General features: G+C 35.1%; 1 protein-coding gene across 4 annotated transcripts in view; it reads left to right on the top strand.

Moving 5' to 3' along the window:
- The window catches only part of STRN3 (striatin 3), a 104,392-nt gene that overhangs the window by 34,546 nt on the left and 52,142 nt on the right, over positions 1-17,704 (top strand). For 3 of the 4 annotated variants that reach the window (XM_027065535.2, XM_027065532.2, XM_027065533.2), the window contains exons 2-3: positions 15,693-15,796; positions 16,427-16,500. In XM_027065535.2, coding sequence (XP_026921336.1) covers positions 15,693-15,796; positions 16,427-16,500 — 178 coding nt within the window. Of the gene's footprint in view, positions 1-2,864; positions 7,556-7,791; positions 10,536-15,692; positions 15,797-16,426; positions 16,501-17,704 lie in introns of those variants that run through there. The other variant, XM_053224341.1, reaches the window with a different exon arrangement.

Raw genomic sequence — 17,704 nt, 5'->3', positions numbered from 1 at the left:
GATGGCTCAGAGCCTGGAGCCTGTTTCCGATTCTGTGTCTCCCTCTCTCTCTCTGCCCCTCCCCCGTTCATGCTCTGTCTCTCTCTGTCCCAAAAATAAATAAACGTTGAAAAAAAAAAACAAAACTCAGTATGCCATTTGAGTGTATGTTGTTAAATGGTGAACTGCTTTTGTATCACGAGATGATTATACAAAGATTTCTGAGCAATACCTTGACACACTGAATTATGAGGCTAAGTATGTCTGTTTTAATATCTAAGCTCCTCGGTGATTCTGATATTTAGCTAGGTTTTGAAACCTCTGTATTAAGTATTTCATTTTATATAAAATATCACTGGGATAGCTGAGTCTTTTTACCTTTATCCTAAATTACTTACAACTGACTGAACCTTGCTTAACCCCAGAATAATTTTGTATAATTTTAGTTGGCCCTTAGGGGAGAGGGTGCTAACACTTGTTGAGAGCCTACTATTTAGAATAGTGGTATTTTTAATTTGCTAATAGTTGCTATAACCGACTTTGTCTTTAATTTGCTTCTGTACCTAAAGTATTTAAAAGTTTCTTTGTTAATTCCTTGGGATAATCAGTTTCCCAAAAAGTTCTAAAGAATGTTTAAATTCATTAAAACTCACTTGTCTTTAGTGTTTGCATTTCGTTTAAATTTTGTTTAGAGAAAACTTACAGTAAAACAGATATTGTTGAGTAATTTATATGTTTTAAGCAAGATACTCTTATTTTGGAAACCCTGGAAACTATAGTAATCGTGAAATAACTTGAGGCTGGTATTAGCTCAATGTTGAATGTTTTGCACGGGTGACCTCTAGTGGTCTTGCAGTTTAAAAGTGATCTGTCAGTATCAAGTAATTTTTTTTTTAGGTCTCATGTGATAATCACATGCTGATTGTTGAACCTGTTGAATTCAGGTGATGGAAAAAAATATGGTCCCAGTAAGTACCTTTACCCATGTTTAGAGGAAGAAAAATTGTCTCAAACAACAACAGTAGAATTTGTTATTCTGTGGGCGCCTCATTGCCTCAGTTAAGTGTCCAGTTTCGGCTCAGGTCATGATCTCATAGTTCATGATCTCGCAGTTCATGAGTTCGAGCCTCATGTCAGGCTCTGTGCTGACAGCTTGGGGCCTGGAGTCTGCTTCAGGTTCTGTACCTCCCTCTCTCCCTGCCCCTCCCCTGCTCACACTCTGTCTCTCTCAAAAACATAAAAAAAATTTTTTTGTTGCTCCAAATTAACTGAGATTAGATATAGAAACAAATTTATAAGGTTCATTTTTGCTTATACAGTATGTTTATAGTAATGAATTTCAAGTTAATCATCACCTTTATAATCTTAAGGTCAAATAATTAAAAACATTAAAATTAGGTGACTTGGGCAAATAAAAAAATGACAGTTTGTGGTTTTTAAAAGTCCTTCCTTTATTGACAAGACCATACACTTCATGGTGGAACCTTTTTCTGTAACTAAAGTGCCTAGGTCATTGACCTCATCTTTACAGTAACAACATACTTCTTAAATCTATCCATTAAGAATGATTTTTTAAAAATTTAAAAGTTATGAAAATAATTTATATGCAGAAAAGTGTATAAAACATAATTGTACAGTTTAGCCAGTTATGAAAGGAACAACCATGAGATCACTCTTGGAGAGGTCAAGAAATCAACAGAGCACTGCTGGTACCCCAGGAGCCTTAACCACCTGGTCCTTCCAAATTACTGCCTCCTCCTCTCATAGGGATAACCACTATTGGTTTTGTGCAGTCATTTTATTGCTTTTCTTCATATGCTTCTAAGTGTTCATTGTTCAAATGTATTAGTTTAGTTATATCTGATAGTGAACTTTATATAAATGGAATCATATAGGATGTTTTTTGTGTCTTGCTTTTTCCTTCAACTTTGTATTGGTTCATAAATGTTATGTGTGGCTGTAGTTTGTTAATTTCCTTTGCTCTGTAGTATTTCATTGTACTAATATGCCACAATTTATTCTTCTCTAATTGATGGATATTTAGATTGTTTGCAACCTTTGGCTGTTACAAAAAATAGTTTTGGGAATATTGTTTTACATGCCTCCTAGTACATACATATGTAAATGTATTTCTTTTGGGTCTGTATCTAGGAATTTTGGGTTTAATGTATTTATATCTTCAATATAATGCAAAACTTTTATAAAGAGGCTATACCAGTTTATGGTCCCTTAAGTTATTTATGGGAATTTCTGTTCACGCTTCCTCAAAAATTGTGTTGTCAGATTTTAAAATGTTTAACCAGTTTGGTATTGTGTTACTTTATTGGAATTTTTAACTTGTATTCCTTTGAATACAGATGAGGTGAGAACTCTTTCATATCTTGATAGGCCTTTTTGATATCTTGTGATCTGTTATAGTGTAAGTCTTTTTACAATATTTCCATCAGACTCTCTTTTTAATTACATGGTCTGTCTTTTTGGGGAGTGCATATGAATTCTATATTATGTATATGATCCCATTCTCAGTTAAATGTTTAGCAAATACCTTCTTCCATCTGGTTTGCCTTTTTTTTTTTTTTAAAGTAGGCTCCACACCCATCATGGAGCCCAATGCAGGGTTGAACTCACAACCCTGAGATCAAGAATCAGATGCTTAACTGACTCAGCCACCCAGGCGTCTCTGGTTTACCCTATTTATTTATTTATTAAATTTTTCTTTGAGTTTATTTATTTTGAGAGAGAGAATGTGAGCAGGATAGGGGCAAGGAAAGGGGGGGAGAGACAGAGAGAGAGAGAGAGAGAGAGAATGAATCTCAAGCAGGCTCCATGTTGTCATTGCAGAGCTTGAGAGGGGCCTCTATCTGATGAACTATGAGATCATGACCTGAGCGGGGGAGGGGGGGGGAGACAGAGAGAGAGGGAGACACAGAATCTGAAACAGGCTTCAGGCTCTGAGCTGTCAGCACACAGCCTCACGTGGGGCTCGAAGTCACGAATGGTGAGATCATGATCTGACTGAAGTCGGATGCTTAACCGACTGAGCCACCCAGGTTCCCCTGAAAAAGTTTTAATACTTAAAAATGGTTAAGATGGTAAATACTGTGTTATGCTTTTAAGCACATTTTATAAAAGTGTATGATTAAGTAGTGTTAAGTATATTCATATTGTTGTGAAACAGATCTTCAGAACTTTTTCATCTTGCAAATCTGAAACATTAAACCCATTAAACAACAATTCCTCCCCTTTTCCTGTTTAACCACCATTCTACTTTCAGTTACTATCCATATCACTACTTCCATTTACCTCATAAATGTGAAATCATACATATTTGTCTTAATATGACTGCCTCATTTCACATGGTGTCCTGACAGTTCATTTGTATACCATGTGGCAGGATTTCTGTTTTAAGGCCAAATAATACTCCTTGGTATGTATATGAATTTTGTTTATTCATTCATCATCTGATGGGCAGTTGGGTTTCTTCCACCTCTTGGTTTTTTCGTATAGGGCTGCTATGAATATGGGCATGCAAATGTCTCTTCAAGACCTGGCTTTTAATCTTTTGGATATATATACTCAAGCGGAATTTCTGGATCATATTAATAGCTATATTTTTAATATTTTGAGGAACTGTCACAGTAATCCATGCAGGTAATGGTTATATCATAATCCAACCAACAGTGCACAGGAGTTGCAGAGTTTCTCCACATCGTCACCAACACTTATTGATGAATATTTTGAACAATTGTACAGAAAAACATCATTTAGCATCGAGCTCCCATATGTGCTGTGCTCCCAACCCCCAAAACAGTTTTCCTCTCTTGTTAACATCTTGCATTACAGTGGTACCTTTGCTGCAATTAACCAATTTTGATACATTGTTATTATTAAATCATGTCCATAGTTTAATGTTCATTTTGTGTTGTATTGGTCAGTGGGTTTCAACAAAAACATAATGTTACGGATTCATCATTACAGTATCCTACAGAGCAGTTTCACCACCCTTAAAATTTCCCTGTGCTTCTCCTGTTCATCTTCCTCCATACCCCTCAACACTTGGTAACCCCTGATCTTTGATACTTTTGCCTTTTCTGTATGTCATAGTTGGAATCATGCAGTATGTGTAGCCTCCTCAGACTGACTTCTTTTCCTTTTTGAAATATGCACTTAAGGTTCCTTCATGTCTTTTCATGGCTTGGTAGCTCATCTCTTTATTGATGAATAATAGTCCCTTGTATGGATGTGCTACAATTTATCCATTACTTGTTGAAGGATACTTGTTTGATTCCAAGTTTGGGCAGTTAAGAATAAAGCAGCATTAAATATTCACGTATAGATTTCTGTGTGGACACAGATTTTCAGCTAATTTAGGTAAGTACCAAAGGAGCATGACTGATGGATCTTTGATAAGAGTACATTTAGTTTGTAATAACAAACTGCCAAACAGTTTTCTAAAGTTGCCATTTTCATTGGCATTCTCAGCAGCAACGATTGAGAGTTGGTGTTGATTCACATCCTGGCCCATGTTTTGATTTTCAGCCATTCTAATGGATGTGCAGTGGTAGCTCTCACTCTTACTGTAATTTGCATGTTCCTGATGACCATCATGTTGAACATCTTTTAAGATGCTTCAAATTTACCATCTGTGTATCTTCTTTGATGACATGACCATTCAGAACTTTTGCCTTTTAAAAATTTTGGTTGCTGATCAGAGTTGGCTGTTAATAATTGCTTTAAGAATTCTTTGTAGGTATTGAGTATCAGTCCTTAATCAGATAGGTGTTTTTGCAAATATTTTCTCCCAGTCTGTGGTATGTCTTTTTGTTCTCTTAATAAGGTCTTTTGCAGAACAGACATGTTTCCAATTTTAATAAAGACTGATTTTTTTTCATTGATCATGCTTTTGGTTTTTGTATTTAAAAACTCATAAACACAAAGTAACTTAGGTTTTCTCCTTATATTTCCTAAAAGTTTTATAGTTTTATAGTACATGTTTAGTATATACTATATATTTATATAGATAGTAAATATGTATCTGTATATGTATATATATGTATACAAACACATAATAAGTGTATATATGTATATGTATATATGAATAGAGTAGGTCTTGAAGTCTGGTATTGTCTTCCAGCTTTTCCTTCTGAATTGTGTGTGTTGTTCGTGGTCTTTTGCCTTTGCATATAAAATTTATTTCTATTTTTAATGTTTATTTATTTTTGAGAGAGAGCGACAGCACATAGGAGGTGTAGAGAGAGAGGGAGACAGATGATCTGAAGCAGGCTCTGTGCTGAAACCAGAGAGCCCGATGTGGGGCTCAAACTCGTGAACCATGAGATCATGACCTGAGCTGAAGTCAGAAGCTTAACTGACTGAGCTACCCAGGCACCCCTCCCTATAAAGTTTAGAATCGTTTTGTCGATATCCACAAAATAGCTTCCTTGGACTTTTGTAGGATTCCATTGAATCTACAGATGTAGTTGGGAAGATTTGACATCTCAAAATATTGAGTCTTCCTGTCCACATACATGGAATATCTCTTCATTTATTCAGATTTTTTATTTCTTTTATCAGAATTTTTTGTAGTTTTCCTTATATAGATCCCTGTGCATCTTTTTCTGGATTTATACCCACTATTTTTCCTTGTTTGGTGCTAATGTAAATAGTATTTATTGTTCTCAGTTTCAAATTCCTATTGTTCATTGCTGGTATGTGAGAAAGCAATTAACTTTTATATATTTACCTTTTATCCTGCAACCTTGCTATAATTGCTCATTAGAGCTAGAAGGGTTTATTGTGGTGGTGGTTAGAATTTTAGAATTTTCTACATAGATATATCACCTGCAGATAGAGTTGTCTTCCTTCTTGATCTGTACACTTTAAAATTTGTCTTTTTTTTTTTATGGAATGCTTTTTGAATTTGTGTGTTATCTTTGCACAAGGGCAGTGCTGATCTTCTCTGTTGTTCCAGTTAAAATGTTCTTTTTTATTTGCCTATTGCAATAATTAGGACTTTGATTACAGTGTTGAATAGGAGTGGTGAAAGGGGACATCCTTTCATTGTTCCTGATGTTAGGAAGGAAAGCATCTAATTTCTTACTATTAAATAAGATGTTTAGCTGTAGGTTCTGGTAGATTATTATCATGTTAAAAGAGTTCCCCTCTATCCCTAGTTTCCTGAGAGTTTTTATTTTGAATGGGTAATTGATTTTGTCAAAGGCTGTTTGTGCATATATTAAAATGGTCATATGGTTTTTCTTCTTGGGCCTGTTTGGCCAGTTAATGATAACATACAGTAATAGATGTTCAAATGTTGAACCAGCTTGCATACCTGAGATAAATTTCACTTGTTATATAGTTCTTTGTGGATTCAATTTGCTAATACATTGTTGAGGGATTTTGCATCGATGTTCATGAAAGAGATATTAGTAGTTTTCTTTTCTTGTGATGTCTGTCTGGTTTTGGTCTGTCTGGTATGCTGGCTTCATCAAGTGGGTTAGCAAGTGTACCTTCTGATTCTGTATCCTGGTTTCAATTATAGAGAACTGGTATCATTTCTTCCTTAAATGTTTGGTAGAAATCATCACTGAATTCATCTGGGCCTGATGCCTTCTGATTTGGAAGATAATTAATTATTGATTACATTTGTTTAATAGATACAGACCTATTCAGATGATCTGTTTCTCCTATGTGAATTTTGGTAGACTGTGTTTTAAGGATTGGTCCGTTTCATCTGAGTTATCAAGTTTGTGGGCATAGAGTTCACAGTACTCCTATATTTTCCATTCACTGTTCATGGGATTAATAATGATGATACTTCCTTCATTTCTGATATTAATTTCTGACTTCACTTTTTTTTTCTTGGTTAGCTTAGCTAGAGTTTAATCAATTTTATTGACCTTTTCAAAGAATCAGTTTCATTAATACTTATTTTCAATTTTTTAAAATCTGAATTCCAGTTAGTTAACATATAATGTAATATTGTTTTCAGTGATTCATCACTTACATATATAGCACCTGGTGCTCAACATGACTAGGGGCCCTCCTTAGTACCCATCACCCATTTAGCCCATCTCCCAATCACCCCCTCCATCAACCTTAAGTTCTCTATCAAAAAGAGTCTCTTATGGTTTCTCTCTTTATCTCTTTTTTCCCCTTCCCATACGTTCATCTGGTTTTTTTCTGAAATTATACATAGGAGTGAAATCATATGGTATTTTTCTCTGCCTGACTTATTTCCCTTATCATAATACACTCTAGCTCCATCCACGTCATGGCAGTTTCATTGATACCCTTTATTGGATTACTGTTTTCAATTTTAATGATTTCTGCTCTAACTTCTTTTCTGCTTCCTTTAAGTTTATAATGCTGTTCTTTCTTTACTTTCCTAAGATGGAAGCTAAATGGTTGGTTTTAGGGCTTCTTTTCAAATATGTACTTTGACTGCTATAAATTTCCCTGTAAACATTGCTTTTTGTACATCCCCCAAATTTTAGTAAGTTTTATATTGGTTTCATTTAGTAAAAAAAATACTTTAAAGTTTCTCCTGATATTTGACTCATGTCAGATATCCTGTGTTATTTAATCTTCATGTATTTTTTTTTAAATTTTTTTTTCAACGTTTATTTATTTTTGGGACAGAGAGAGACAGAGCATGAATGGGCAAGGGGCAGAGAGAGAGGGAGACACAGAATCGGAAACAGGCTCCAGGCTCTGAGCCATCAGCCCAGAGCCCGACGCGGGGCTCGAACTCACGGACCGCAAGATCGTGACCTGGCTGAAGTCGGACGCTTAACCGACTGCGCCACCCAGGCGCCCCAATCTTCATGTATTTTGAAATTTTCCCACTATCTTTTATTGATCTGCAGGGTTTTTTTTTTTAATGTTTATTTATTTTGAGAGAGAAGGAATGAGTGGAGGAGTGGCAGAGAGAGAGCGAGAGAGAGAAAATCCCAAGCAGGCTCTGGCCATCAGCACAGAGCCTGACATGGGGCTCGAACTCATGAACTGTGAGATCATGCATGACCTGAGCCAAAACCAGAAGTCAGACACTTAACCAACTGAGCCACCCAGTGACCCCTTTGATCTCCATTTTAATTTTGTTGCAGTCTTAAGAGCACATACAAATTTTTGTCTTTTTTTAAGTTGAAGTATAAATAACATACAGTATTAGTTTCAGGTATACCATATAATGATTCAAGAATTCTATACATTACTCAGTGCTCATCATGACAAGTGTACTCTAATAATCACTTTAAATGTGAATTTAAAGCCAATTAAAAGATAGACACTCTTGGAGTGGAGAGCACATTTGTATGATTTTTAATCTTTTAAATTTGTTAAAGGTGTGTTTTAAGGTACAGAATGTGATCTGTCTTGGTGAATGGTCCATGTGGGCTTCAGAAGAATGTGAATAGCCTTGTTGGTTAAAATAATCTATAGATGTCAGTTTTCTAATTTTCTGTATGTTAGATCTGTCAGTTGCTAATACAGGAGTGTAGAAGTCTCCAGCTATAGTAGTGATTTAGTCTATTTCTCCTTGTAGTCTTACCAGTTTTTGCTCACAGATTTTGACACACTTTTGTCAGTGCATACATATTAAGGATTATTATGTCTTTGACCCCTTTATCATTATGCATTCTGTCTTTTTATCCCTACTTAGCTTAATCTAAAGTCTGCTTTGTTTGAAATCAATGTAGCTGCTCCAGCTTTCTTCTTCTTCTTCTTCTTTTTTTTTTTAAGTTTATTTATTTTGAGAGAGAGATAAAGAGAGAATCCCTAGCAGGCTTCACACTCAGCATGGGGCCTGATGTGGGGCTTGATCCCACTAACCGTGAGATCATGACCTAAGCCGAAATCAAGAGTCGAATGCTTAACTGACTGAACCGTCCAGGTGCCCCTCTTTCTTCTTTTTTAATGTAAGCATTTATAACTATAAGTTTTTCCCTCAACACTGCTTTTGCTGCATCTCATAGGTTTTGGTATGTTGTGTTTTCATTTTTATTCCTGAGTGTTTTCTAATTTTCCTCATGATTTAAGAGTGTGTTGTTCAATTTCCACTAATTTGTGAGTTTTCCAGTTTCTTTGTTACTAATTTCTTTATCTGTTATGGTCAGAGAAAAATTTTTTTAATCTTTTTAAATCTGTTGGACTTAATTTGCATGAACATATGGCCCATCCTGGAGAATATCCCACGTGTATCTGAGAAGAATGTGTATTCTTTTATTGGGTAGAGTGTTCTGTATAATACATCTGTTAGATCTAGTTGGTTTATTGTGTTATTGAAGATGTTTCCTTACCTGCTTTCTGATTCTTTGATTGGTTATTGAGAGTGGGATATTGAAGTCTCCACCTGTTACTATGAAATTATTTCTTCCTTCAATGTTGGCTTCATATGTTTGATCATCTTATTAAGTACATAAATATTTATAATTGTTTTATCTTCTTGCTGTATTGAACTTTTTGGTAGTATATATTGTCATTTGTCTCTTGCAGTCCGTTTTGATTTAAAATCTTTTTTGTCTGGGGTGCTTGGGTGACTAGTCACTTGAGTGTCCAACTGCTCAGGTCATGGTCTTGTTCATGAGTTTGAGCCCCACATCAGGCTCACTGCTGTCAGTGCAGAGCCTATTTTGGATCCTCTGTCCACCTCCCACCCCTCCCCTACTTAGGCTCGCTGTCTCACTCTCAAAAATAAACATTAAAAAATAAAATAAATTCACACAAAAATAAGATCTTTTTTGCCTGATAATAGTATAGGAGGTTTACAGATTTTAACAATAAGTGTGTTAGGCTACATGAGCCATGTTTTTGGTCTGTGTTACCTATTCTTTCATTTATTAAGCCATTTTTCACTCTGGGGCTGTCCAAAAATAAGCCTGAGGTAGGCTGCTAATCCCTGCTGTATCTTGAACAGACTTTTAAAATGGTAATGAATTTATTCATCCTTTTCTTTACGGTTAGTGCTTTTGTCTTGCTCAAGAATTCTTTCCTTAATCTGAGATTTTGAAGATATATATTACATCCTAAAAGCATTATTGTTCTGCCCTCACATTTAGGTCTATAATCCTACAACTGATGTGTCAGCCAGAAGTTTTATTTTACCTCCCTTCCCCAATGTCTTTACCATGTATACTAAGCATAAGGGGCAGAGAGAGAGAGTGAGAGAGACAGGACAGACAGAATCTGAAGCAGGCTCCAGGCTCTGAGTTGTCACCATAGAGCCTGACGTAGGGCTCGAACCCATGAACCGCAAGATCATGACTTGAGCCAGAGTCAGACACTCAACCGACTGAGCCACCCAGGCACCACTCTAAGCATAATTTTTGATGTTGCCATTTTTCCTTGGTGTTGTAAACTTCTACTTTGATAAATTATGTGACTTCATATATATTGGTTTGTTTCTGGGATTTCTGTTCTGTTTTTTTGTTTGTTTTTTAATCTGTCTATCCCTGTACCAATCACTGTTTTAATTTCTCTAGTTTCAGAAACCATCTGAATTTCTGGTAGTGCAAGTTCCACCACTTCTTCCTTGGTGATTGTCTTGCCTGTTCTTGGTAATTTGAATTTTTTGGTAAATGTTAGAATCAGCCTGTCGAGTTCTACACACACACACACACACACACACACACACACACACACACACACACTGAAAGTTTGTGTGGAGTTACAGTAACTCTTAGTTTGTGTGATAATTGTTTTTTATGACTCTGCTAGTCCATTTAGATTGTTTTTTCTGTACAGATTGCAGTTTTTTGTGCAGAGATCTTGCACATTTTTGTTTATTCCTAGGTGATTTTTTTTTTATGCCATCGTAATATGTTGTGGCTATTTCTTTTTGTGGTTACTTTTTTTTTTTTTTTTTAATTTTTAAAGCTTATTTTTGAGAGAGAGCCAGGGCGGGGGGGAGGGGTGGGGTGGCGAGGGAGGCTCGGAGAGGCAGAGAGAGGGAGACACAGGACTCGAAGTGGGCTCCAGGCTCCACTCTAACAGCACAGAGCTGGACGCAGGGCTCAAACTCATAAACTATCAGGTCATGACCTAAGCTGAAGTCCAATGTTTAACTGACTGAGCCACCCAGGTGCCCCTGTGGTTACTTTTTAAAGTATTTATTTGCTGAGATGATGCTACTAGTGATGAATTATGTCCTTTAAAAATAGCTCAGAATTTATTGTTATTAATTTATTAAATGTTGTCTCTTATTTAATTGGTCTTTTTTTTTAATCACTGTCAGATATAACTTTTACCTTTTCAAAGTATCCATATAGATACTTTGTGATACAAGGTCATAAGGTCATATCCAGTAGTCATGACATATCTGGTCTTTGCTTTTACCCCCAACTCGAGGTGGTTTGGGTTAAGATATCTCCTTTAAAAGGCATTGTCTTAATGAATTCTCACCTTTTTTTTGTTCTTTGTGTTTGTGAATTATCCTTCTTCAACTCCTCTTCAGAAGCTGCTGTGAGATTCATGCTTTGTGTGTAGTTTGTGCTTGTTTGTTTAATTTACTAGATTCTCTATATATGGATTGTTTCTAATATGAAATTGAATGCTAAGGCACGAAGTCAAAATGAAGTCTCACAATAGTGTTAGATTGTAGTGCCTGCTTCGGTAGCACATACACAGCAACGTAAGATTCTAATAGGATGCATTTCACTGTGTAGTTTTTTTTTTTTTTTTTAATCCCTCAGGAACAAGACAAGGGTATTCACTTGTCACTTTTATTGAACATAGAACTGAAAGTCCTATGCATAGCATTCAGGCCAGAGGTTGGAGGAGGGAGGGAAGGCATCCAAACTGGTAAGGAAGAAGTAAAATCATCACTATTTGCAGTGACATGGTACTATATATAGAAAATCCTGAAGACTCTACCCAAAAACTATCATAACTAATAAATAAATTCAGTAAAGTCACAGGATACAAAATTTATAGAATTCTCTTGAATTTACATAAACTAATAATGAAGTGGTAGAAGGAGAAATTAAGAAAACAATCCATTTACAATTACACCAAAAGGAATGAAATACCTAGGAAGAAATTTAACCAAGAAAGTGATAGACCTGTCTTTTGAACACTAGAAAATATTGATGAGAGAAATTGAAGACAACACAAAAAATGGGAGGTATATCATGTTTATGGATTGGAAGAACTAATATTGTCAGAATATCCATACTACTCAGACCAATCTACAGATTCAGTGTAACCCCTATGAAAATACCAATAGTGTATTTAACAGAACTAGAACAAACAATACTAAAATTTGTATGGACCCACAAAGCACCCCAAATGGTCAAAGCAGCCATGAAAAAGAACAAAGCTGGAGGTACCACAATCCCAGATTCAAGATACACTACAAAACTATAGTAATGAAAACAGTTTGGTACTGGCATAAAAACATTCACATGGATCAGTGGAGCAGGATAGAGAACCCAGAAATAAGCCCATACTTACATGGTTAATTATGGTAAAGGAGGCAAGAGTACACAATGAGGAAGATAGTCTCTTCAGTAAATGGTGTTGGGAAAACCAGACAGCTACATGCAAAAGAATGAAAGGAGACCAATTTCTTACACGGTCCACAAAATAAATTTCACATGGATTAAGGACCTAAACATGAGACCTGAAACCATGAAACTCATGGAAGAAATCATAGGCAGTAATGTCATAGACGTCACCCTTAGCAGCAGTTTACTAATAAATATGTCCTCTCAGGCAAGGGAAACAAAAGCAAAAATAAACTATTGGGCCTACACCAAAATAAAAAGGCTTTGCACAGCGAAGGATACCGTCAACAAAATGAAGAGCTATCTGGGGGTGCCTGGGTGGCTCAGTCAGTTAAGTGTCTGACTTCAGCTCAGGTCATGATCTCATGGTTCATGGGTTCAAGCCCTGCATCAGGCTGTCTACTGTCGCACAGAGGCTGCTTCAGATCCTCCCCTCTATCCCACACCTCCTCTGCTCACTTGCTCACTCACTCTCTCAAAAATAAACATTAAAAGAAAAAAGCTATCCTACTGAATGGGAGGAGATATTTGCAAATGATAATATTTGATAAAGGGTTAATATCCAAAATATGTAAAAATTTATATAACTGAACACCAAAAAAATAATAAATAAATAAAAATTATGGCAATCTGGGAGTACCTGGTTGGCTCAGTTGGTTAAGCTTCCAACCCTTGATTTTGGCTCAGGTCATGATCTCACAGTTCATTGAGTTCAAGCCCCACATTGGTCTCTGCACTGACAATGTGGAGCCTGCTTGTAATTCTCTTTCCTTTTCTCTCTTTGCCCTTCCCCAGCTTGCATTCTTTCTCTGTCTCTCTCAAAAAAATAAAAGACAAAATATTAAAAAATAACAGCAATCTGGTTTACATATGTGCAGAGGACCTAAATAGACATTTTTCCAAAGAAGATATTTGACACATGAAAAAGAGACACCAAAGAAGAGACCCATGAAAAAATGCTCACATCACTAACCATCAGGGAAATACATAACAAAACCACAGAGACCTGTTGCCTTAGACCTATCAGGACGGCTAATATCAAAAAGACAAAAATTAACAGGTATTGGTGAGAATGTAGAGAAAAGAGAACCCTTGTGCATCATGGGTGGGAATGTGTAATTTGCTGTAACCACTGTGGGGAACAAGCTGGAGATTCCTCAAAAAATTAAAAATAGAGGAGCGCCTGGGTGGCTCAGTTGGTTAAGCTTCTGACTTCGGCTCAGGTCATGAACTTGTGGTTTGTGAGTTCGAGCCCCATGTCAGGCCCTGTGCTGACAGCTCAGAGCCCGGAGCCAGCTTCAGATTCTTTGTCTCTTTCTCTATTCTTCCCCTGCTTGTACTCTGTCTCTCTTTCTCAAAAAAGATTATTTTCTTTAATAAAAAAATTAAGAATAGAAATACCATATAATCCAGTAATTCCATTAGTGGGTATTTATCCACAGAAAATAGAAACACTAATTGGAAAAAGATACGTGCACCCCTGTGTTTATTGCAGCATTATTTTCAATAGCCAAGATATGAAGCAACCTAAGTGTCCATTGATAGTTGAACAAGTAAAGAAGATGGCAAATTACACAATGGAATATTACTCAGCCACAAAAAGAATGAGATCTTGTCATTTGTGACAACATGGTTTGCATCTAGAAGGTTTTATGCTAAGTGAAATAAGCCAGGGAAAGACAAATATGATATGCTTTACTTTTATGTGGAATCTGAAGAACATAGTAAATTGAACAGTCATAAATACAGAGAATTAAGTGGTGGTCACCACAGGGGAGGAGGTTAGAGGGATGGGCAAAATAGGTGAAGTGGTTTAACAGGTGCAACTTGCAGTTATAGAATTGATAAGTTAGGGGAATGAAAAGTCCAGTATAGAGAATATAGTCAGTAATACTGTAATGGTGTTGTATGTTGACATTGGATGGTGACTGCCCTTACTGTTGTGAAAAAAAGAAAGTTAAGGCAAAAAACTTAATCAGAGTTTCTTGAAGCTGTGTGGTGAAACTGACGTTTTACATTTGCTTAAGTGCTACTTTTTTCTTTAGCAGCTTAGACTCTTAGGTTCTGAATAGTTACCATTCCTCCTGATGTTTTATTTTTGTTTTGAAATTTATATTTGGAAGTGTTATGTAGTTGTCTAACTTCACAAGTGTTAAGGAGTTGTAGATGATTGTTTTATTTCTTTATTATTTTTTTTAAGGGTAATAGAGAAGAGCTTGTTTTGATGGCAGTGGACATTTAAATACTTACATGTTCTTATTAATCAATTTGATTTAGCTGGTCTGCTGGCCAGTGTATTTCTATCATAGAAAAACAGATCCAACTTACTGGGTTAAATCATCTAGCTGAATTCATTTGTTCTGATTTCATGTTCACTGAAATTTTAAAAAATAAATTATAATTTAGCTTACTAATAGTAGCTTTGCTTTTTCTTAATAAATACACCTATGGGTCATCTCAGCAAGGGCATTCTTCCCCTTGTGGAAGGTAGTTTTATTGTAATTATGTACATAATGGCAAATGTCTCCATACAGATGCCAGGCTCTTTAAAGATGCCTCTCACAGAAAATAAGGCATTTGCAAAGAAAATAATCCCTCTCGTAGTAGAAAAATGACAACAGAAAGTAATGAGTTCTTTGAACATACAGTGGCTTTACTTAAACTATTTGCAGTACTCTAGTATTACTGTTTCAAGAATTGAAACAATTTGGAGTAGGTGGGTGGAATAGAAAAGATTACACATTTTTAAAGTATTTTGTGAACGCAAAATGGTTTTGAAGTAATGGTACTGTCTTTTGAAACAGACATCTCATTTGGGGGAAAATATTTACTTAAAAAAATAATAATTTGGGGAGGAGCCAAGATAGCAGAACAGCATGGAAGTTTTTGTGTCTCGTGTCCATGAAGAGAATAGTATTTTTTAGTTTTTTGTGACTTGTATGTTAGGAAGTAGGTTCAGTTTTTATGTATAAAATTTCCTTTTATGATTATGTAAAAAATGTTAACATTAGAGACCTTAAGATTAAGCAAATAGCTGATTTATAGTCATTGATTTTTAAAGTAATTGTATTACTAACAAAGTTTGGTTGACTGCCTCTATCAATTTTAAAACTTGCCATCATGAACAAGTTACTATTTATTGTTTGTTTGTTTTTTTTTAATGTATCATTAGGAAAAAAATGAAAATAAATGAACCTGTTATATTTTTAGGCCCGGATAGCATTTTTGCAAGGAGAAAGAAAAGGACAAGAAAACTTGAAGAAGGATTTAGTAAGAAGAATAAAGATGTTAGAGTATGCATTAAAACAAGAAAGGTACGTGTGCCTCGTTTTCTTATAATACAAAGTAGAACAGTATTCTCTTTTATACCAGTGTGCATTGTATTTGAAAATACTTTGAAAGTATGAAACCCTGACCCAAATACAAGATGATACTTGGATTTGATTCTTATAAGGGAATAGAAAAGATTTAAATCTGTAAAATTGAATAGTGGGTGGCTCAGTCGGTTAAGTGTCCTACTTCAGCTCAGGTCATGATTTCACAGTTTGTGAGTTCAAACCCCACATTGGGCTCTGTGCTGACAGCTCAGAGCCTGGAGCGTGCTTCAGATTCTGTGTCTTCCTCTCTCTCTGTCTCCCTCTCCTTTAAAAATATATAAACATTAGAAAAAAAATTTATAATTGAAATTATGTCTTTTGTTATAGATTCTAAGTTTTGGAATTTTATTTTTCTTTAAAGATAAGGAAAAAAATTGTCTTCATTTTTTACATTTACATTTTTTTCTTATATAGCAGTACACTTTTTTCTCTAATTTCCATAAAGCTTAAAAAACAGGTATTCATATTATGTTTTGTGTTCTCAGAGAAATATATACTAGTATTTACTTAACTGTGTAGAAAAGGAAAAAATTTTTTTCTTTCAACAATTTGTTGTTAAATTTTCAGGGCAAAATATCACAAATTAAAATATGGCACAGAACTGAACCAAGGTGATTTGAAAATGCCAACCTTTGAATCAGGTAAAGTGGATTCTTCTGTTAACCTTCTCCTGACCCAGTTCAAGAAAAAAATTGGTTTAAGCTCATTTTTCTGTAACAGACATGTTTTCTTCACCCTCATTTTGCTTCGATAGCATTGGTTAGTTAGATGGTTGACCACTGTAATAATGCCTAATATTTTGGGGAAAATAATAAATGAATAAAAGTAAATAGTTGTATCTATATCTAAATCCAGAGGTTATTTATCCTGTTTTCCTTGTGTTGAAATGTATGTAAAATTGTGAGTGCATTTTGGTATCAGAAGTGAAAGGTAATGAAATAATTTCTACCCTTGTAGATAATTCTTGTCCCGTTCTATAAAAGTTTACTTTTTTATTATTACAAAGTTCTTTTTATCTGGAGAAGCTGTGATTACCATAGTTTAATTCTGAAAATAGGAAATTTGACTGAATTTGGAAACCTCATAGGCAGCCAAATAAGAGAAGGAAAAGAATCTTCTCCACTTCATCTTGCTCTGTACCAAATCTTGCATTTTACACTAAACTAAATAGATAATGAGTGTGAGAGTAGTATCTGATGATCTCTGTGAAGAGATGGCTGGATATAGGAAAAAGCTAACAGTTTAACGTCAACTTTAGGGTTCTACATAATTACAACGTGGGTAGTCTAAACATCTAACAATGAATAAGGAATTCTTTGATTTATGTTATGCATATTGGGAATGTTATCAGTTTCTTATTTCTCAGGTATATTTAGAACTCATATACATTTTGGTGCATTCAAATTGAATTCTATGCTGTTCTTGGATGGTGGTTACTAAGATAAGAAAAAAGTGTATCTTTATTTGGATATGCAGTTTTTCTTCTTTTATAATAAAGTTGTACCATATCTAATAAAGTTAAAGCATATATGGTAAGGAAGATAAAACTTAGATATGGAGGTTGGTTTTTTTTGTTAGGTGGCAGAGTAAATTTTAAAAAATGGTTTTTAGTTTAATGTTAATATTAAATACTTAATGTTAAGTACTTAGAACTTGGCAGAAACACTTCATACACAATTTAATTTTTTACACTTACCGGTTTTATCATTTATTATATCTTCAAGTTGTTGGTATCTATATTTTAAAATAAAGAGACCAACATATCAGCAGCATGGGTTTCCTTTGATCTAGCTTTTCAGTGATGGTGAAGGTTCACTTTGACAGTAGGGAATAATATTATGGCCC

This window comes from Acinonyx jubatus, chromosome B3 (assembly GCF_027475565.1).
Source record: "Acinonyx jubatus isolate Ajub_Pintada_27869175 chromosome B3, VMU_Ajub_asm_v1.0, whole genome shotgun sequence".
In the NCBI taxonomy this organism is placed as follows: Eukaryota; Metazoa; Chordata; class Mammalia; order Carnivora; family Felidae; genus Acinonyx; species Acinonyx jubatus.
The sequence above is the reverse complement of the archived record's forward strand: the minus strand, read 5'-3'. Positions and strand labels throughout refer to the sequence as shown.